The sequence below is a fragment of the Quercus lobata genome, chromosome 2, assembly GCF_001633185.2.
Source record: "Quercus lobata isolate SW786 chromosome 2, ValleyOak3.0 Primary Assembly, whole genome shotgun sequence".
NCBI classification, from domain to species: Eukaryota; Viridiplantae; Streptophyta; class Magnoliopsida; order Fagales; family Fagaceae; genus Quercus; species Quercus lobata.
In genome coordinates, this window is record NC_044905.1 from 10,403,888 (window position 1) to 10,425,388 (window position 21,501).

General features: G+C 35.2%; 3 protein-coding genes across 5 annotated transcripts; 2 read left to right on the plus strand and 1 right to left on the minus strand.

Moving 5' to 3' along the window:
- Nucleotides 1–57: 57 nt before the first annotated feature.
- On the minus strand, nucleotides 58–3,362 carry LOC115959120 (zingipain-2-like). Its single transcript, XM_031077426.1, has 4 exons — nucleotides 2,826–3,362; nucleotides 896–1,131; nucleotides 600–740; nucleotides 58–510 (listed from the first exon to the last, which is right to left on the minus strand). Exons 1-4 carry the CDS (start codon nucleotides 3,238–3,240, stop codon nucleotides 58–60), a joined length of 1,245 nt encoding a protein of 414 aa, XP_030933286.1. The 5' UTR covers nucleotides 3,241–3,362.
- A 2,253-nt stretch (nucleotides 3,363–5,615) lies between these two features.
- LOC115974422 (glucose-induced degradation protein 8-A homolog) lies at nucleotides 5,616–10,266 on the plus strand. Of its 2 annotated transcripts, none has more exons than XR_004087916.1 (8): nucleotides 5,616–6,011; nucleotides 7,543–7,684; nucleotides 8,406–8,553; nucleotides 8,633–8,708; nucleotides 8,796–8,907; nucleotides 9,078–9,169; nucleotides 9,673–9,808; nucleotides 9,895–10,266. XR_004087916.1 is itself a non-coding variant. In XM_031094791.1 (8 exons), exons 2-8 carry the CDS (start codon nucleotides 5,979–5,981, stop codon nucleotides 9,715–9,717), a joined length of 648 nt encoding a protein of 215 aa, XP_030950651.1. In that variant the 5' UTR covers nucleotides 5,616–5,777; nucleotides 5,912–5,978; the 3' UTR covers nucleotides 9,718–10,266. The 2 variants fall into 2 exon arrangements, 1 of the variants encoding a protein (XP_030950651.1); XM_031094791.1 differs by having other exon boundaries at nucleotides 5,616–5,777; nucleotides 5,912–6,011; nucleotides 9,673–10,266.
- A 1,430-nt stretch (nucleotides 10,267–11,696) lies between these two features.
- Nucleotides 11,697–21,393, plus strand: LOC115974423 (probable GTP-binding protein OBGC2). 2 transcript variants are annotated; one of them, XM_031094793.1, is made up of 10 exons: nucleotides 11,697–11,921; nucleotides 12,963–13,465; nucleotides 13,709–13,800; nucleotides 14,241–14,324; nucleotides 18,123–18,200; nucleotides 19,096–19,296; nucleotides 19,379–19,486; nucleotides 20,088–20,162; nucleotides 20,319–20,542; nucleotides 20,853–21,393. In XM_031094793.1, exons 1-10 carry the CDS (start codon nucleotides 11,845–11,847, stop codon nucleotides 20,923–20,925), a joined length of 1,515 nt encoding a protein of 504 aa, XP_030950653.1. In that variant the 5' UTR covers nucleotides 11,697–11,844; the 3' UTR covers nucleotides 20,926–21,393. The 2 variants fall into 2 exon arrangements, with proteins under 2 accessions (XP_030950653.1, XP_030950654.1); XM_031094794.1 differs by lacking the exon at nucleotides 18,123–18,200.
- Nucleotides 21,394–21,501: the final 108 nt, after the last annotated feature.

A 21,501-nucleotide genomic window follows, 5' to 3' on the forward strand; every position in this document is an offset into this window, starting at 1 on the left:
TCACATGCCGTTTATCCAAGCAATACCAAGCTAAAGGTTGAGAAATTCTTTTGTCGTTTAAAGGGAGTTGAGACAAACCTTGAGGCATTGACTCCTCTTTGTATCACAAACGGGATAATCATGGGGGCAACAGTGAGTGTGGTCCTTGCAACAAACAGCTGAATTAAGCTCGCAACATTTCCAGGAAATGCAGATTCCAAGAAGGTGCCTTGCACAACAGCAGGTTTCACTTTCTCCACAGAAAGTGAAAATGTCACATTTGGTGGGACCTGGGGAAGGTGGAGGAGGAGGATTTGGGCTCGTTTTGGTTGGATATGAAGCTAGCATGTTGATGCCACATAGCCCTTGTGAATTCTCACTGTTCCTCAGCATGTGAATATAGCCATTCATTCCCCAACGTGTTCCCCATGAGTTTTTCACAATCCAATAGTCTACTCCATTTTCTGAACCATACCCTACAATCAATACAGCATGATCCAAAGAAGTTGAACATGGGCCAGTGAAAATCCCCTATCACACAAATAAAATAGGAAAAAAAAAACTTATTATAACAGTAATTAAGAATTCTAATATCTCTGAGATTAAGGATTAGGACCAACCTTTGAGTACATCTGAAATTCTCTCTCACTGCCACATATACCTACACTCACAGGTTGTGTTGCCACAGCTTGTAGTAACAGTTTCTCATTAGTTGATGGCACATCAGTGTAACCATCAATTGTCACAACACGCCTTTTTAACTGCAGTGTAGTAAGAAAAAAAAATGTCATCAATGGAAATGCTAACTTGAATTACAGAGCTAAAATAATATGAATGAAGCAACATAGAAACAGAGAGAAAAAACAGACAAAACTCATAAGTATTAAACGTGAATCAAAGAAAAAATAACAATTACCTTGTCCTTTTTGCAGGACCTTTCCCGACCTTGATAGGGATAATCATCCTCAGTATCAAGGCCATGGTTATCAATGACAAATTGATATGCATAGTCCATGAGCCCACCTTCACAGCCACTATTATAAGATTTGTCACAATCAACTAACTCCTGTTCTGAGAGGCTTTCAAGAGATCCGGTGACAATCTTATTAATACCTTCAATAGCTCCAGTAGCTGAGAATGACCAGCAAGCACCTATACAACAAAACAACTAAATTTATATCTAAATCACATCAAAACGTATGCAACACATGTTTTAACAATATGAAAATGAAATTACTTTCATTATAACTACAAACTTAAACGTTATGAAGTAATTACTACTGAAACTTAAGGATCTTACATTAACCTCTTTCTCTCTCTCTCTCTCACTCGTGCTGAATTGGTGACAAGAACATTTGAATCCTTTCCATAATGTAAAGGAATGACGTTTGTTAGAACAATGACAGATCTCTTAATGTTATGAAATCTGTTGTGAACTGGCCAGTTAAGCTAAACTGATTATTGGCACAGTTGATGAAGCAGACAAGAAGAAAGCAAGAAAACCATAAAATAATACTTGTTAACCAGATTTCTAAATCAATACATAGAATTTATCAAGTTAGAGGAATGTTCAATACCAAAAGTATTGCCCATAAAGCTAATTTGGTGCATCAGATCATTGTCTTAGAATACAAGGTTGTATGATGCGCATATAATCTCCCAAAGCCTGGTGAAAACATTGATTATGCATGCACACATACGCACACACACATAAAGATGATGAAGAGGAGTGGTAGCCCTTCCAGCAAAAGATTTTGAAGGTCCTTTTATTTTTTATCTTTTTCTTAAAACTAAAGAAGCTTCAAGATATATATTTAAACTGGTCATGGTGGATTTACACATCATGCTGTAGCTTGTTAGAATGGTATCATCACCCGATTATGACTAATATCATTAGTACAAAAGTGGTCTAGCAAGCTTGAAATTAAAACATGGAGAATTCTAGGGTAAAAAAGCTTTAAAATAGTTCCCAATATTTTTTTAAAACCAAAATTCGGTATCATTTCAATTAGGTCTCTAGAATCTGCATCTAGTTGATTCCATTGAAACATCCATCTTTATGAGGATCAATCAAAAGGATTGCACTCAAAAGGCAGAAATAGGTTTTTCTTAATTGTGAAGCATGGCACCCTCCTTCAAGCACCAGAAAATCTCCCTATCATGAGGGATGGCAGATGCAACAGAGATCAATTCAGGTCAGAGTTCCGATAATATAATACCACAACCATTATGCACATAGCACACGCACTTCAGTTTTGAGGGCTTGGTAGAAGGGGAAAATATAGGAGCTTAAGACTCAATTATAAATGCCACAAACAGAAGGAGGATGAGAGAGTAGAAGCTAAGGTCATCATTGGAACCCCTATGACCCTATTCAGGGAGATATTTTTGCACATATAAAACTCAATCTAGTTGTATTGGGGCTCTTGGCACCTGTACATTTGCCAGCAACCTTTTCTTTTAACTTTTTAGTTTATTGGCTTATGTAAAGCTTTCCTCACATTTTCTAGCTACAACTATCATTTAACCAACTTTCAGCAAATAAGCAAATCAGCAAACTAGCAAAGTGCTCATCCATAAGGCATTCGGGTTTCTTTCTGTGTTAATGTTGTCTGAAGTGAACACCACAATTTACTTGTGATCCAATTCAAACTCAGACAACCCACATCTAAAAAAAGCATAATTCATCAAAAAAAGCATGAAGCCTTCAAGTTAAAATGCTTTCTAACATAGAGATCAAAACTAACAATAACAACTAAAACCCACCAAAATTCTTAAATCCAATGATCTTTATTATAACTTATAAGTCATAAAGAACTTGTATATCAGAACAAGAGCTCTCATACCACAACTCCCTTGATCTTTGACCTGGGTCACAGCTCCTTCCTTCCTCCAATCCATCTCTGAAGGAATATCACGAACAAAACCCGGGTCCTGAACCTTCCCATGATTGAGTTTCATGGAAGAAGCAGGAGAGAATCCCAAGCGAGAGGCCTTGAACTCGTGGTGGGTGAGATCAGCAAAGGCATTGAGAGACAGTGCATAAGAAGAATTGCCCATATCATTGTGCTGCTTAACAAAGTCAAAGTTGTCCTCAAAGACCCTGAACCTGAACAGCTTTTCAGCTTCTGAAGAGTAAGTTTTGCCATGTTGTTTGCACCAGGTGTCGAAAAGCTCAGAGGTGGTGTGTGAAGGAGAAGAGAAAGTGAGGCGTTGGAAAAGAAGAAAAGTGATGAGAAAGGAAGAAGAAAGGAGGTTCATTTTTGTTAGAGAGGGGAGAGGGTGATTTGGGGTTTTTAGGAATGTTTGTTTGTTTGGAAATTGATTGAGGTGTGCCTACTGCCTAGAAATGTGGGCAGCCAAAGAGGCTGTGAAACTTGGCCTTTCTTATAGGGAAGTGTCTTAAGAAATTTTTGAGGTACTTGACTAATTATAAATATCAAATTCATAGGTGCATTGTAAGTAGGGAGAATGTGATTGTTTTTTATTTATTATTGTTTTTTGGCTTTTGTTATCAAATGCGGACACTGGGTAAGGTGGTAATACTTTATTAAGCAATATTTTTGTACATTTTTTAAAAAATAAAGTCAATCTCTCTCTCTCTCTCTCTCTCTCTCTCTCTCTATATATATATATATAATAAGTGCATTTTATTCTTAAAAAAATTACGTACTACATGTAGTGACCCAAAAAGAGGGGCCTTGCATTTCATGGAATCCCACATCGCCTAGGGAAGTACATGGGAATGTGTTTATAAGGAATGACCTCCCTTCAATGTGTAGAGGACAAAACCATAAGGGATATGGGCCCCAAAGTGGACAATATCTACACAGTTGGGGCGGGGTCGTTACAAATGGTATCAGAGCCATGCCCTAGCTAAAAGTGTGGGCTCCACACGCGAGGACGCGTGTGCCCGTAAGGGGGGTGGATTGTAGTGACCCAAAAAGGGGGGTCTTGCATTCCATGGAATCCCACATCGCCTAGAGAAGCACATGAGAATGTGTTTATAAGGAATGATCTCCCTTTAATGTGTAGAGGCCTGGGGAAAAACAAAACCATAAGGGGTATGGGCCCCAAAGTGGACAATATCTACATAGTTGGGGCGGGGTCGTTACACTACAACTTATAATTGAACATGTTTCAGGCTATAACAAAGATGATTGATTTTATAACATAAAATATATAAGAAATTTGTTTTTTCCCCACTTTTCCGTGGTTGTAAATAATCACAATTCTTTTTACTCACAACAACCAAATATAACGAATGATATGTTAAGACTTAAGGTACATCTTTATAATTTTCTTCATGTAGGGGGGATGTATTAAGAATAAGAAGCCAGCCAACCAATCAGCCAATGAGCGATCAAGTTGATTCAAATTCAGATGACAAAGATTCTAATTTGAGTAACAAATCCATTTGCTACTACTTTATTTGACTTTTTGCTGAAAATTTATTAAAATATAATTATCTCTTAAAAAAAGACCTCAAAATATTATTCATAAACTAGAAAAATTAAAGGAAAAAGTTGATCTTTTGAATTTTGTAGATAAGGGGTTTCATCACCTTTATTAGATTCACTTTTTGTGAGACAAGGCATATCCATTTTGGTGTAACGTTCAGTTGAATGCAAACACAAATTAAGGATGTTAAATTATATAATAATAAAAAGTTTTTCCTCCTACTTGTTTTTGTTTGCAAAATGCTGTTACGGCATTTGGAGTCATTCGTAATTCCTATGGTACTTTCTTTGCCAATGCTTAGGTTATGTTTGGTAATCGTTTTTGTTTTTTGTTTTCCAAAACTTGTTTTTAAGAATAAAAATAAATAAAAATAACTTTCTTATGTTTTCAAAGTAAAAAACCTGTTTGTTAGTTGAAAAGGAAAAACACCATACAAAAGAAGTTTCCATTTCAGTATTTTTGGCATCCATTATAACATAAGCACAAAAGAAAAAATAAATAAATGGAAGATGGCCTCTTATTAGCTCGGCAATTAGATATTCTCAATTTTAATATAGAACTTGATGCTAATGTTCTTGTACACTTACTTAACAACCCCTCCTCTCATAATCTCATGTTAGAACCTCTTTTGAATGATTGCAGGACCCTGATCAAAGTCTTTCCTAGTTGCATAGTGACCCACATATTTAGGGAAACTAATAGATGTGCTGATAAGCTTGCTAATATGAGAGCAACCCAACCTGCTGATTTCCTTTTGTTGTATGAACCACCACCAGTGGTGGATAATTTGCTAGCTTTTGATAAAATTGAGTTTTTTTGTAACAGAATGGTTGTTTTTTAGTTTTTATGATATCAGCTTGGTTAACAAAAAAAAGAAAAAGAAAAAGAAGGAGATTAGAAACTGAAAATAATATTTTGCATGTTTTTAGTTTCTTTCACAAATTGAGTTTTGAGAATAATTTTTGTTTTTTGTCTATTTTAGATTGTCAAACAAATTTTTTAGTCTAAAAAATAAAAAATCATTTTTTAAAAACATAAAATAAGGGGAAAAAAAAAAGTTACGAAACATACACTTACTTATTTACAAAATTATTCAGAAATTTGATGATTAATTTTACGCAAATTTAGGAAGCTGTGACTGATTTACCGTGAGAGTGTCTTCCTTGATTCTCTGTCATTGGTGGATTAACTATAAACAATTAAACAAATATAAACAATATAGCTGATTCTACAGTGGCTTGACTTGAGAGAGAGGCAGCAGAATCAGAAACTCAGAATTAAATGTCACACACGTGTTTTCGCAATCACAATTCAGAAAAATACCAATAATTAGAGAGGTTAGTGGTTTCATAGTGTTCTCTCTCTATTCTGAATACCTTCTACGATCGAAGGTATGTATATATACTTATCTATCGACATAGTTATATAATATAACCCAGCAAGAGAGAGTGAGACCTCGATTCTTATTCAGAAACACAACAAAACTCAGTCTACGCTGTCTCAATTTTTAGAGCCCACTCTCTCGGTTCTTGACAACCATGGACGTTGATCCTCGTCACTACGACCTCGTTGTGAGTCTCTCTAATCGCATTTACCTATCATTATGTTAGACCCATTTTTTTTTTTTTTTTGTATTAATCATCGAAACCCTAAATTTAATTTGTCTCTTTGTCGTTATCATACCATCGATTTGATACCTACGAGGATATACTACATGTGCCAAGTTCTGTTCACTCTTTTCAGTCATTTTTTTTTTTAAATTTTTTAAAATTTAATTTTTGTGTGAAACATTATCTAGAGATGTAAAATGTGTTAATTGTGTTCCACATTGTAATTGAATTGATAAAGGACGAAAGTTTGTTTGGTATGGAGTTTTTAACTCTGTAGCGATTGGCATTAGATGATGATGTTTTGTTATGATTTCGACCAAATTAATGTCTTATGGGAATGATCAATTTTATGAAGTATGCACAGGTTTAAGTTTTTTTCTAAAGCTTAGTGAAACCCTGTAATCAATGTGTCTATAGACTCTATTCAAGCATCCACAGTGGAGGTCTTTGCGATATTGGATGATTGTTACTTTTGCCTTAAGTTTTAGTTTATTTTGGGGGATTGATGTTCATCTGGAAGGGCATTGCCTTGGGGGGAAACATGCTTTTTGTAGTCAATCTGATCAAGACCCGTCTCACCCTTTGCCCATTTTTTGTGATTACAATACTACACGGTAAAGGTATATGGCTACATGAGACTCCAAAATGGTGGAAAACTCTTTAAAAATCATATGAATGCGACAACTTGATATTTACTTGCGCCATACAAAGCATATATGAGTCCATATTGCATTGGTTGCTGCATATAATTTGGGAAGTGGGTGGTGCTAATTGTTTACAAACTGCATTTTACTACTGGGATTTTTTTTTCTTCCAGTCGTCTGATATATTTTCTGGGTCAGGACATATACATGTTTTTATCACTGGAATCATAACTTCTGCTCTTAATGTTATGTCAATCTTGTGTGTGTGCATGCTTAGCTAGAAGCTTGGTACGGGGTGCAGCTTTTACAGAATATGCAGGCTGTGCATGTCATGTTTGTTTTGTGTTAGACTCATAGCTCTATAAGACACTGTAATTTTAATGATGATGCAATTTTAAAGATACATAATGTGATGGCAGCATTTATAGATAACTTTTCTTTTTTAATTATTATTATTATTATTATTAATGTTCCCTGTAACGAAATTGAGCGTACATGTGATTTGGGTGGTTCTGGGGTCTTGCCTTTGGATTTTGATTCTCACTAGTCATTGTTCCAGTGTACTTCACAAGCATTTGTCAATGTGGGATCCACCTTGTGTGGACTCCAAAATGCAATAGATGCTTCTGAAGTACACTGGATCTTCAGTTACTGGTGAGGATATAAACCTCTTGTCTGCATGTTTGTCTCAAGGTCTTCTATTAGTTTCCTTTCTAGGATTATGATTTTATGATCTTATGATATTTCCTCCTTAAAACAAAACCACAGCAAAAATTGATTATTCATTTCTTTGTCAATTGGGCCTTTTCTTTTATAATTTTGGGGGTTTTTTTTTGTATCATTGACAGGGTATCAACGAAAATGACATCCACAATGTTGTTCTATCATATCTTGTCCATAATTGCTTTAATGAAACCATGGAGTCATTCATTGCTTGCACTGGGATGAAGCAGCCTGATGATCATCTTGAGGGCATGGAGAAAAGAAAAAGTAATTGAAATTTTTTATTTTGTTAGGGAAAGTAGGATTGCTTTAAAGTTTCTCACTTATAGTGTTGTACAATGGGCTATTCACTGTCAGAGCACACCTCTGTAATTATTTCTTTCATGAAGCAATTATTTTACTGAATTTTCTATTAGTTGTGAGAGATGCTTCTATGATGACATGTGTTTGTATTTACATATATGTATTTGATGAAAGTAGTTTAGGTGGTTTCACAGTTGGTGGTTTGACTTGCATGGTGGAGCATGTGACACCCAAAACAGAATCAGTGCCTGACTTTCCTTACCCTTCTGAGTGACTGCAAATTTCTTGTTTTGGTCTTCACATGATTGAGAGTTCAGTTGTTTAGAGTGCTTCAAAGTTGGTTATATGACATGCATATGGGTGTTAGTGGATGCCAAACTGAAACAATGTCTCAGAGAGTCAGATGTTACTTACCCTTCCAAGTAGTTGTGAATATATGTTTATACTTCATGTGGCTGAATGTCTTGCTGATCAATCTGCTCAAAATTTTATTTATTTTGGTCAAACATTTGCGGCAACACATCCTTTGGAGTAACAGTAGAGAAAAAAATTACAATCTTCCTGGTCATCATATTCCTTTTTCTTATTTGTTATTGTAGGATAATTCATCAATATTTTATTTTATAATGTTGTATCTATTGAATACTCGGTTGATGATGCTTCTAATTTTATGGTTTATGCTCAGGAATTTTTAATTTTGCCCTGGATGGAAATGCACTTAAGGCCATTGAGCTGACAAATCAGCTGGCACATGACTTGCTGGAGAAGAATGAGGAATTGTATTTTGATCTATTGAGCATTCATTTTGGTGAACTTGTCCGCTCTAGAAAATGGTATGCAAAGTAGCAATGATATTTCCAAGGGAGTGAGATATGCATTTCATTTTTAAAAAAAAATTTGTTTCCTTGCCAGCTCAGAAGCTTTGGAATTTGCTCAGGCTAAGTTGACTCATTTTGGGAAAGTGCAGAAATATGTTGAAAAACTTGAGGTATGTTTCTTCCTAACGCAAAATCTCTGATGCATTTCCTTTATCTTTTTTTTCATCAGAATGAAGAGAAATTTGTTATTGATGCAGGACTTTATGGCCCTTCTTGCATATGAAGAGCCAGATAAGTCCCCAATGTTTCATCTTCTTGGCTTGGAGTATCGGCAGAAAATTGCTGAAAGTTTGAATCGGGCAATTCTTGGTTTGTTACTTGATTTCCTATGTGCTTCTGCGTATGGTGTTTTAAGAATGCTTTTGAGATTTTTGTTTTTTCTGCATGAGATCATTTCCTAATTTATATAATTTTTAATTATGTGTGAGATCTGATACTTTGATTAATGCTTTGTCATGGCTAATTATTAATGCTGTCAGAACACATGAATCTGCCCAGCTACACAGCAATGGAAAGGCTGATACAACAGACAACAGTAGTTAGACAGTGCTTGAGTCAAGAGCCTGGCAAGGTAAGATGTAGTTAAGGAATTTCCATTCTAGGATCCTGGAGGGCTGCATATTTTGGCTAATTTTCACTCGCATATTTATTAATCTTGAGTTTCATCCTTATTTTATATATATATATGTATGTATCTCTTGAGTTGCTTCCACTATAGTTTACCCTTGTTTATATCTTGGAAAGAGGAAAAGTGAAATTCAATTAGTCAATTATATATACACATTTATATCCTACTTTACCAAGAAAAACTAGTAGTTCTCTTTTTTGTTCAGCATAAATATATTTCAAAAGAATTAAAGCAGAATGGGTGGCGCTTGTTTTTGATGGTGAATTCCTTAAATATTTAACTCACTCGATGTTCTTAGGCATGAAGGATGAATGCTTGGAGTTATTTTACATCTATCTCAATTAAGTAGCGGCCTGACCAGCTTGATAAACAAGGAAGCCATGTACTGCCCATGAAAACATGAATGACCAGAAGTAATATTTACTCATTTTATTGTGGTTTTGTAGGATACACATGCACCATTTTCCTTAAAGGATTTTCTTGAAAGCTAAATGCATCAAGTGTTTGAAGCTTTGCTGGCCAATGGGTGATCAAGGTGTATTCAGATATAGCTTTCGTTGCCTCATATGGGTTTGATATAAGGTTTGGGGTTAGAAAGGAGTCATCACTGCTTGCTCATATGTAAACACAGTTAGCAGGCTCTCATGTGTTTTTATTCCTGCTTTCAGGGAGGCATGCCCAATTGCCCATACTCTTTAAGTTGCCGTAGTGAAAACCATGAATGCTTGCAAATTAGAGCAACTGAGTTGATCCATGTGTGTGGCTTGTACATACTGCCTTGCTTATACAAACATTAGATATTGGGATTTATTCACGTCAGGCTTTGAGTTGATGTACCCTATTAATCTTAGTTCTACTGTTTAATGCAAAGTTGCAATTTGCTATGCCTAGTGAACATACTGTGATGAAGCAGAGTTGGGAGTCTGACCTTGAAGCAGATTCTTGAGCATTTTTTAGGGTGATTTTCTCTTGATGTTTTAGTATGTCTTGGATTAAATTGATATTTGTTGCAATATATTGATTACTTCAAACGTGTGATAGTGTTGTTAAGTGTGAAATTGATACTGATAATTTAAAGGTACTAATTAACTTCTGAGTATAATAATCATATTAATAAGTTGGAATTATCTTTATAATTATGACTCATATTCTAACATTGCTTTTTTTCTTTTTTGAGATAGTTACAATATACCGTTAAGTTCGCAGCTCGAGTCATTTCTCTCCCTTTAGACCCCCAAGCATTTTATGTATGGGAAGGTGTCAATTCAGTTTCAAAGCCCTTGGCTTCTAACATTACTTGTGTCCCTCAAAGCATAGCACATTCCCTTCTTGTCAAGAAGCAATACTGACATATAGCTTACTTTTATTTATTTATTTATTTTTTGCTCAGATGGACATATGTTAGATGTAGATACTTTAAATCCAAAAGGTGTAATTAATTCTAATCCTTTCAACACCTGATAGAATAAATTAAGGGAAAGTTTGAAAAAATAATAAAAATAATTTTAAATAATTTATAATTATATACTAGTTCACTATTGGATTTGGCACACATTTCTCGCACACCCGTTTGACAGGAAATGGCTCACAGTTCATCCGTGGAGATGCCACCACCAAAAGGTCTTATTATTTTTGCTATGGTTGGTATCAACAGATGTTACGATTAAATTCAAACATGACCAAGGAAACACTAACAATGTTTCTCTTGCAAGAACAACTAATTTAATACAAACTTATATTTATTGAATTGAAAAGTTTTTATTATTTTATTATGGAAATTGAATCGAGAAGCTTGATATACTATACTCACTTTTTAATTCACTCTAATAAACGGTCAAACCTTTTTTGGGCAAGTTTGACCGTTTATTAAATTGCCAACTTCAAACTCACTCTAGTAAATTGTCAAGGTTAAAATTTTTTATTTTATTTTTTAAAATCATTGGTAAGTTGTAACTATTGAATTAAAGAAAAAGAAAAAGAAAAAAAAAGAGAAACGTTATTTGAAAGGACGACCGGATCAACTACAAAAATGTCATGTAAAGTGACAGCTAAAAAACTGGGGGAAATTTTGCTAAATAGCATAATTTTAAGAAAACTTTGTTAAATAGCACCTGCTTGAAGTTATTTAGTTATGTAGTTTTTTTTTGGAATTTAAGTTTGTCAAACTTAAGTTTACCAAATTTGAGTTTCAATCATTGAAAAAATATTAAGTACTCTAAGAGTAATATAAGTGTATACTCTCTCCTCTCACATGAATGGTACGTCTTATCATGAATTTAATTAGTGGAATCCACCATTCATATGAGAAGAAAAAATACACACATAATAATTTTTTTCAAATATTATGGTAATTTGATCAAACATAATGCTTGAAACTCAAGTTACCAGACCCGAGTTTCAAAAATATGCTACGTGATAAAATAACTCTGAGCCGGTGCTATTTTTCCTTAAATTTTACCTAAAACTATGTTCTATCTGGCAAAAAACCTGCCAAAAAGCGGTGCGGCACCGTTTCAGAGTTGTCATAAAACGGTCACCGTATACCAGCTCCTCGGTCTCTCTCTCACACACAAACACACACACTGCGCTTACTCTACTCTTTGAGAGTTTTACAGATAATGCTTTCTCTACCATCGAATCTCAACCTACGCTTTCATAACAATACCTTTCTCTCTTCTCCAATACTTCCCCAAAGGTATTATTATTCCATTTACTCTTTTTTTTTTTTTTTAGTTGAAAAAAAAAAAAAAAAACTATAATGTTGCGTTTGGTTGCGTAGAAAAACTGCATGAAAATATTGGAAAAAAAGGCAAGAAATGTAATTTGGTTTAGTTTAAACTGGCTTCTCTATTTCGTTTTTCTTAAGCCTAACTCTTCTCAGCATTGTGACGGTGCTGGAATTAAAGTTTGGTTGGCCGCTGAGAGATTATAGGAAATTTTTAATGCGCCGGAAATCTGACAAATTCTCTGAGTTTTGGTTCAATTTCTCTGATTTGAGGTGGTCAAACCAAGCACTAGGGTTTATCTTTTCATTTTAGGTTTCTATAGAAGGAACCTTTGATTGTGTAGACTTGTCTTTCTCAAATTATGAATATGGATTTTACTACTATAACTATTTGTTAATTTTTTTTTTTTTGGTGATGAGAAAGCCACCAAAATATAATCAAAGACCGTTTCTGTAATTAGAGTGGCTGGTCATATTGCTGAGGTTTGCTTTAGGAATGCCAGATTTCTAAATTTTGGTTACATGATTAGGAATTTCAAAAATCATCTGATTCATGGCACATTTGTATTTGACGTGTTGTTGATTTGAGAGTTTGTTGATGGCTTATGTTGTTCTAGAGTAGAGTAATTCACATTCCTAATGCTAAACAAGCCAATTATATTTAATCGTACATCCAGACACACCTCGCCGATGGCAACTGATTTTCTGTTTCTACCCGTTTGAGTAAATTTTTTGTGATATATACATGCTGATAATTAGTAATGGGGATATGTTTCAATTACATTTTCACTGTATGGATTTTTCTGAAGCTATTTGACACTGAAACTGAAACATGACAAAGAACAGCACCTTTCAGTTTATCTTGACAAAACAATAACTGTGTTAAATACGTGAATGTATGCAACAACATAGTTATTTCCATTGAAATCCTTCATTTCTACAATTGAGTACATTGTTGGGAATTCCTTATACATCATCTTTTGCTTTATTGTTCGTGTCTTCTTATTGCAGTAATACATCCTACAGCAGTCTTATCTATAGGAATGGTCGGCGCAGAAGCAATTCTGAAAATTTTGTACATTACACAATTAAGTGCAGACTTGCTCGGGTGAATGAGTCTCCTTCCTCAAGCCCTGATACTTTGATAAAGGAACCCCACAAGTATTTTGATCAGGTTATTATCACAGTCCGTGCGGGAGATGGAGGCCATGGTGCTGTTCTTAACATGCCTAACCCGAGAGCTGCTAAGCCTCAAGGAAAACAGGACAAGGAGAAGATGTGGAAGAAAAGTGCGTATAAAAGGGACTTTGATGGATCACTTATACTTCCCATGGGTGGGCATGGAGGAGATGTAGTAATATATGCAGATGAAGGAAAGGATTCATTATTGGAATTTCACAAGAAAGGCCGGTTTAATGCAAAGCGTGGTGGAAATGTTGATGCAATGGGTGTTTTGACTTCACAATTGCGTAATGGACTTGCCTCACCAACTTTGCGTATAGCTGTGCCTTTAGGTTTGTATGTTATGTTGTTAACTTTGTCAAAGATGTTTGGCATATGTAAAAAATGGGAATCATAGTGGAGCTATCCAACATTAAATCTGATTATGTTATGTAAGCAGTGTCCTCCCCTGCCTTTGTTATTTCCCGATTGAACAGGGATGAGAATTTGATGGGATGGTCAATGCTCATTTACACTTTCTTAAAAAAGTAGCTACTTCTATGTGTATTCTCTTATTATCTGGGCTAATGTGACAGGTACGGTTGTGAAACGTAAACGTGGGAAGTTGTTGGCTGATCTAGCGCGTCCAGGTGATGAAATCCTTGTTGCAAGAGGTGGACAAGGAGGGGTAAGGAAATGCTTTATTTCTACCTTAAGTTAATGATTTTTTTAGTTTTTTTACTTTTGGTCCAAGTCTAAATTTTTATAGCATTTTTGACTAATTAATTTTTTTTACCTAAGTGATACATGTGGCATATTTGCTGTCTCTTTCTTTCTTTCATTCTCTGAAGTTACACTGTTCTTTGTTGTTAAGTCATTCTGGTCTGAGATGGCATCATGGTAAAGTTTCAGTTTCTTAGGAGTTCAAGGAGTTTGAACAATAGGCCTGAGAATTCTAAACTTTGCATGCATGTTCTCTTCAAGGCAACTTTAGTTATTGTCAGAGAGTTCTTTTAAAGAACATATTTTAACTTGTATGCTCAATATTAATGTCAGTTACATATTTTTTTTGGATAAATATTAACATGCCGTTTACATCTAAGTGTTTTCCCCTTCTGCTCCCCCCAGATTAGCTTGTTAGAAATGCCAGAGCATCGAAGGAAAAAGTTAATGGCTTTGACTACAAATGTGATGAGAGATGATAGTGATAAGGTAAACATGGTGCTCTTAACCTTCTTATCTAGTATATTAAGTTTGAAAATTTTGTGTAAGACATTTCCACTGTGGCATGTTCAAGCTCAATCTTTCTTTTTCTTCTTTTTCCTTTACTCCCATTTTTGGGAGAGTCTAATCTAAAATTTTCTTGCCTGAGGAATAATGAATTGATCTTCTTGCAAGTTCAATGCCTTATAGGTGGATGAAACCATATATGGATTCTCTAGTGTTCTTCAACTTTTTCAATCAACTATGTCAGAATTCCTGTCAAATTGGGTTAAGTAATCACATTGATTTGCATGTGTTTATTCTAGTTTTGGCATTGTTCCTGAATTAAAGGAAGCAGGAATTTGGAGGGGGTGTTAACGAAAGATCTATCATTTAATTTCTTTTGTTATCTTCTAAGCACAGTGACGGTGTACAAAATGTTGAAGACTTGGTTTAATTTAGTTTTAAAAAAAGGAAAAAGAGAGTAGAATTCTAGTGTACACATATGTGATAAATTTGTGTTAACCTGACGAAGTATCTTTTTACTCTGCATATAAATAACCTGTTAATATATCTCTCTGCATCTCCATGCTCTACTTTTCAAGTCCAATATATATCAGATATGGTAATGTTGACTGTGGCCCCATGATAATGGAAAAAACCATGCTTTTCTTTCCTTGAAAACACACTAACATGTTCAATAACCATAAATCTGTACCATGTAAGTGGAATGCCTTACCAATGAACTATAGCTCATGTAAACTTAGGAAGATTAGGGTTTGAAAAAGTTTGAACACATCTTTTATTGCTCTTATCCCTAAAAAAATAGGGGCAGTAAACTTTAAGGATTTCAGACCTATAAGTCTACTTGGAAGTGTATTTAAAATTCTTGCTAAAGTCCTTGCAAACAGATTGAGGAAGGTTACGGGGAATCTTATTTCAATTACTCAAAATGTTTTTCTTCATGGTAGGCAAATTTTGGATTCAGTTTTGATAGCAAATGAGTGTTTGGACAGCAGGTTGAGGGAAGGGACGCCAGGGGTTATTTGTAAACTTGATCTGGAAAAAGCGTATGACAGTGTGAATTGGGATTTTTTATTATATGTACTGAGTAGGTGTGGGTTTGGGGCCAAATGGAGGAAGTGGATTCAAGCTTGCATTTCCACAATAAGATTATCTGTTTTGGTGAATGGTGAGCCTTGTGTTTTTTTTCGAAAGTTCATGGGTTTGTGTCAGGGTGATCCTCTATCTCCTCTATTGTTTGATTTTGTGATGGAAGCTTTGAGTCTTATGAATTCAAGGGCAGCCAGTGGGGGGTTTTTAAAATGGTTTCTCTGTAAATGGTCATGGCAGGGTTCATAATATAACACATTTATTTTATGCAGATGATACTCTTATTATGTGTGATGCTAATCAGAATCAATTAAGGTATCTTCGTTGTACCTTACTGCAATATGAGGCTGTTTCTGGATTGAGGATTAGTTTGGGAAAGTCTGAGATGGTCCTAGTGGGGAAGGTCCAAACATGGAAGATTTAGCTGAAAATCTGGGGTGTAAAACTTCTACCCTGCCAATGAAATATTTAGGGCTCCCTCTAGGAGCCAGTTTCAAAAGTAGAGCTGTTTAGGATGGACTTCTAGAAAGGATGGACAAACGGCTTGCTAGTTGGAAGAAGATTTATTTGTTGAAAGGTAGAAGGTTAACCCTCATTAAAAGCACACTCTCTAGTCTCCCTACTTATTTTATGTCTCTTTTTCCATTTCTGGTTGCCAATCATATGGAAAAAATTCAAATGTATTTCCTTTGGGTGGTTTGGGTGAGGAGAATAAATTTCACCTGGTTAGGTGGGAGTCTCTGTCTTCCGGTTAATTGGGGTGGTTTGGGGATTAAAAAGCTTGTTGTGTTTAACCAAGATTTATTAGGCAAATGGTTGTGGTGGTTTGGGGTGGAAACTGATGCTTTTTGGAGGCAAGTTATAGGGATAAAATATGGTATTTCTAGGGGTGGCTAGTGTACTGATTTGGTGGGAGGGCCCTACAGTGTTAGTTTGTGGAGGTATATAAGCAAGGTTTGGCCTGAACTTCTGAAAAACATCTCTTTTGAATTGGGAACAGGTCATAAGATTCAGTTTTGGTTGGATATCTGCTGGGGCCATGATTTCTTTTTGGACAGATTCCTGGACCTTTTTGAAATTTCCAGAAATAAAGAGGTTTTTGTAGCTGAATATTTGGATGGTTCCAATGCTTGTATCCATTGGAATCCTACGTTCACTCTGCCTCTCAATGATTGGGAGCTAGAGTCCATGGACTTATTTCTAATGGAGTTATATACTGTAAGGATTAATTTTCCTCAGTAGGATAGACTAATTTAGAATCCTTCTAAGTCTCCAGGATTTTCAATGAGTTCTTATTATCAGCTTTTGAGGAGAGGTGGGGATGCATTCTTTCCTTGGAGGGCGGTGTGGCGTGTGAGAGTTCTTCCTTGGGTTGGTTTCTTCATTTGGTCCACTGTGAAAGAGAAGATCTTAACAACTGAAAACCTGCAGAAAAGGGGTTTTGATAATTTCGGATTGGTGTGTTATGCGTAGATTTGATGGGGAGGATATTGATCATTTTTTTTGATAAGTAAGGATATTGATCATTTATTTTTGCATTGTGGTGTGGCACCTGATTAGGAGTTTTTATTCTCTCTTTTGGGTCTTACTTGGGTGATGCCGAAGGTGCCAGACCTGCTCATTATTTGGTCTGGACTGTGGTAAAAAGACTTATTTTTACTTTGTGGGGAGCTATTCTGGCTTATCTTTTGTGGACCATTTGGAGGGAAATAAATTTGAGAGTTTTTAAAGGAACAGAATGTTTGAATGCTTAACTGAAATCTCAAATTTTGGGTACTCTGTTTGAGTGGCAGAAGGTGTTTTGCTCTAATGTCTGTTCAGGTTTAGACTTTCTGACCTTTTTGGACAGTTTGGCTCTTTCCTGAATCTTGGGGCTGTTTTGTTTTATTCTTTTTCTTTGATGTATTCTTGCTTTTCTTTTCCTTTGGAGTGTCCTTAGTGTACTCCCTGTGTACTTTGGCCTCAGCCTTTCTTCTTCTTTTTTGATTTAATAAAGTTTCTTTTCTTACTGATTAAAAAAAGGTTTGTTTTTATTTTTATTTTGATAGGTAATAGAAACTTTGGAAGCTTGGGGTTAGATGTGAAGAGAGAGGAGATAGAAAGAGGAGAATGATTAGAAAATAGGTTTATGGCTGAATTGTTTTTTCCTTCCACCGTAGCATATATTTTTCTCTCTACTCTCTGTTTATGGCTACCAAATTGATTTTTGAACAATTCCTAGGTGATATGCAGAGTTTAATAAATGTTTTTCCACTTTTCTTTGCCCGTTACTGCCTAGAACAATGAAAATGAATAATAGAGATGGATAGAGGCTTCAAATTGAAACAACTGCATAAATTTGGGACTTTAATTGACAAAATTAAAGTCATAGGACCTAATTTGAAATATGGCATAAGCTTCGGGTCTTTTATGTAATTTCTCCTTATTTTCATTTTTGATTGTTTCTAGGACCTGCTCAAGTAGAGTAGTATGCCAAAAGCCTTTTAGCTTAACTGACACTTCTTGGTGTTTCCAATGGAGATGTCCATGGATCAAATCTCCCATCCCCCATTATAGCTATCGAATTATCAAATATAGTAGAATATTATCTTATCTACATCACTTGTATTTGACTTTGTATGGTCGGTCAAAATTTATGAAAGATATGCCTGCCTTATTGTAGAAATATGTTAAATATTTTCTACTATATTGCAGGTTTTAGTTCTTGGTCAACCTGGGGAGGAGGTTAGTTTGGAGTTGATTCTACGTGTCGTTGCTGATGTTGGTTTAGTTGTAAGTATTGCTCTTTATTTATTTATGCATGTTTTTATCCTGGCTTCTCATTCTTATGAGTTTTGAAGTAATGATATTCAGCATTTAATGATGTCTGTATATGACAAAAAGGTCATTGGATTAGTGTCCAGTACTTGTAGTACCAAGAACTTGCAAACTGACTAAAATGGGAAAACTTGCTTGGCATTATTTGTCAAACCAGGGTGGTTTGTGTCCTACCTGATCTTAGATTTTCAGACAGTTTTCCTTGTCCTAATTGACCTAATGTGATTCAGCCTTACCCTGAATCTTTGACCAACATGTTCTGAATTTTAAAGGTCTATCCAGTCAATTGTTTAGGGTTGAAGAATATCAATAATACTCTTTTGAGCCTACTAATAATGTGAGATCCATTTTAACAACATTTAAAGATTCTTTTGAAGTGAGGAATCTAGTTGGACAACAATATCATGCTGGAAGGCTGTGAAGTTTCATTTATGTTGAATAATTTGAATGTAGCTTTCCATTTGATTTGAGAGGCTTGAACTTTTTCTGAGGAATATTTCTTGGTTCTGTGATGAGTTGCCTATGTTGTAATTGTTGTCAATTTTTGGGAAGGAGATTTTTGTGTGTTACAATCTAGAGATTTTTAATTATAATTATGAATAAATTGTGGAGTAGAATTGTTGGTAAAGTGAAAGGTCAAGGAGAAAAGAAAAAGGAAAACCCAACAAAGTTCTTCTTTACATTTCATTATTGCTTTGAAGGTAGCCTTCCCCTATTGATTTAGTTAACTATATTTTGCATGTATTTAAGTACAAATGCCTGGAATGGCGGAGTGCTAAAGTATATTAATTATTTCTATAAGGTACTATTATTGACTTTTTTACTAGAGGTTTACTTGCTCTTGTTGTAGGGACTTCCAAATGCTGGAAAGTCAACCCTTCTTGCAGCTATTACTCTTGCAAAACCTGATATTGCTGATTATCCTTTCACAACATTAATGCCAAACCTTGGACGGCTTGATGGTGATCCTAGTTTAGGGGCGGGGATGTACTCATCTGAAGCAACATTGGCTGATTTGCCCGGTCTTATAGAAGGTGCTCATTTAGGGAAGGTACTGTATGTTTTGTATCTCAAATGTCTGCTTATTATAAAATCTAAAGTTTGCTAAATTTGAAATCTGAATCATCCTTTAGGGTCTTGGTCGGAATTTCTTGAGGCACCTGAGGAGGACACGGCTATTGGTCCATGTTGTTGATGCAGCTGCTGAAAACCCTGTAAATGACTATCGAACAGTAAAAGAAGTATGTGTTTCTTTCTGTAACAATACTAATCATATATTTTCACTAATAGCATTGTTGGCTCCACTTGCTTGCTTTGAAATTTTGGGCTATAAACATTGTTGCCATGGATGATGGTTTAAATTAGATGTGTATTAAGCTGGTCCTCGTCATTGATCAAATCCAGATTCATATTTATAATTTGGGTCATTATAATTGGGTCTTGTGAGATCAGACTCCTCTAGTTCAGTTGACCCTCATCCTTCATATTTAATTTTAGGTTTTAGTTTTAATTGTAATTTTGGGCTTTTTTGTGTCTCTTTCCCTTCTTATGTGTTATTCTTTAAGGGAGTTGCTAAGACAAGGGTTTGAGTTGTAGGTAAAGCTGAGTAGAAAACTAGGATCATGATTCTTAGCTGCCAATTTTTTAAGGGGAAAAATGATGTTGTCTGGATATTTTTTAGTTTTCTACATTGTAATTATCTATCCCTGTGATTTTTAATGTGAAAAGCCCATGGAAAAGTTTATTATGCTTGCATTCCTTTATTGTTAACTTTTTAATCTTTCATGCATAAACTCTTTTTAATCTTTCATGTGTAAACTATAGGATTTATGGGTTTTGCAGGAATTGCGAATGTACAACCCCGATTACCTTGAAAGACCATACATTGTGGTGCTAAATAAGATTGACCTCCCAGAGGTCTGTGCCTGTTGTTATTCTTCCTGGTTTGGAAGCCCTGTCCTTAATATTAATCTTGATTTCCTGATGCTATTATTATGCATTCCTATAAAACGTAGGATCTCTTTGGTTTTTGTTTTATTTGAAGTTCAAGATTTAAGCTGATTGCTATTTCAGGCAAGGGATAGGCTTCCATCTTTGACTGAAGAAATTAGGAGAATTGGAAGTGATGAAGTACCTTCAGAGCCAGAAAGAGGCTCTGATGATGATGCTCTTCAATCACTGACCACTGAAGGTGGACGTGCAGATGTATCTTCTCCGGGCATTAGTAGCAAAGATAAAAAGGATAAAGAAATCGAGGACTACCCACGCCCCCTTGCTGTTGTAGGAGTTAGCGTTCTGTAAGTTCATTAGATTGTTTTTAAATCTTCTTCCTAATATTTGAACTGTATGTCTTGCCTCATTATGAATTCTGTATAATTATTTTTATTGAATAGTTATATGCTTCCATGAGCCTTGAGTTAAAACTCATGGCTAAATTCTGTTTGATATTCAGTAGTGTTATGCTTTTTTACTATTTACCTGAACTTTTTTCCCCTTTCCTGTGTATTCTAGATCAATTTTTCTTTCTTGAGTGAGTCATTCTATTATCAGTTTAGCACTTCTAGGAGGGGTATCCTAACCATATGCTATTTACGTTGTTTATTGCAGGAAAGGAATCAGGATCAATGAGTTGTTGAAGGAAATAAGGGCAGGTTTGCGGAAAGTTCAGAGATCCCAATGAAACTTTGGAGTTAAGTGTGGGACCATGAAATTGGGGCCTTAAAGGCTCCCATCAATTGCACTGCCATTTTTCAGCCTCTGGTAAATTTTGGTCCAGCTATCGTTTATACATTGCGAATTGGCATTTTTGTACATTTGTGTCGTGTCTGCATATCAATGTATTCTGTGTCTCAACTAGTTTACAAGCTGTGTACAGGTGTTGGTTTGGGTGGTGGAGGTGCAGCTGGGTTAGGGGGTCTTGGGATGATGAGAATTTTGGGTGGATTCCACATTTAGAATCAATTGCCTTTTTAATGTGTGCCCTTAGGGTACACATTAACAAATCCATTTTTGGAAAAGTTTTATTGGGAATTGAAAAAATTGTCGATAAAACTTTTTCCAAAATTAGTTTATTAATGTGTGCCCATAGGGCACATATTAGTAAAATCCTATTTATAATCAGCCTAAATGTAATTAAAATTTTGTGCTACTGTTCCTTCTTTTGAGCTCATCTATATTATTAGTTAACACAAAGATCTTGGACATAACAAAAAATTATAATTGAACTGAATGATTCCATATAATTGAGTTGAACGAT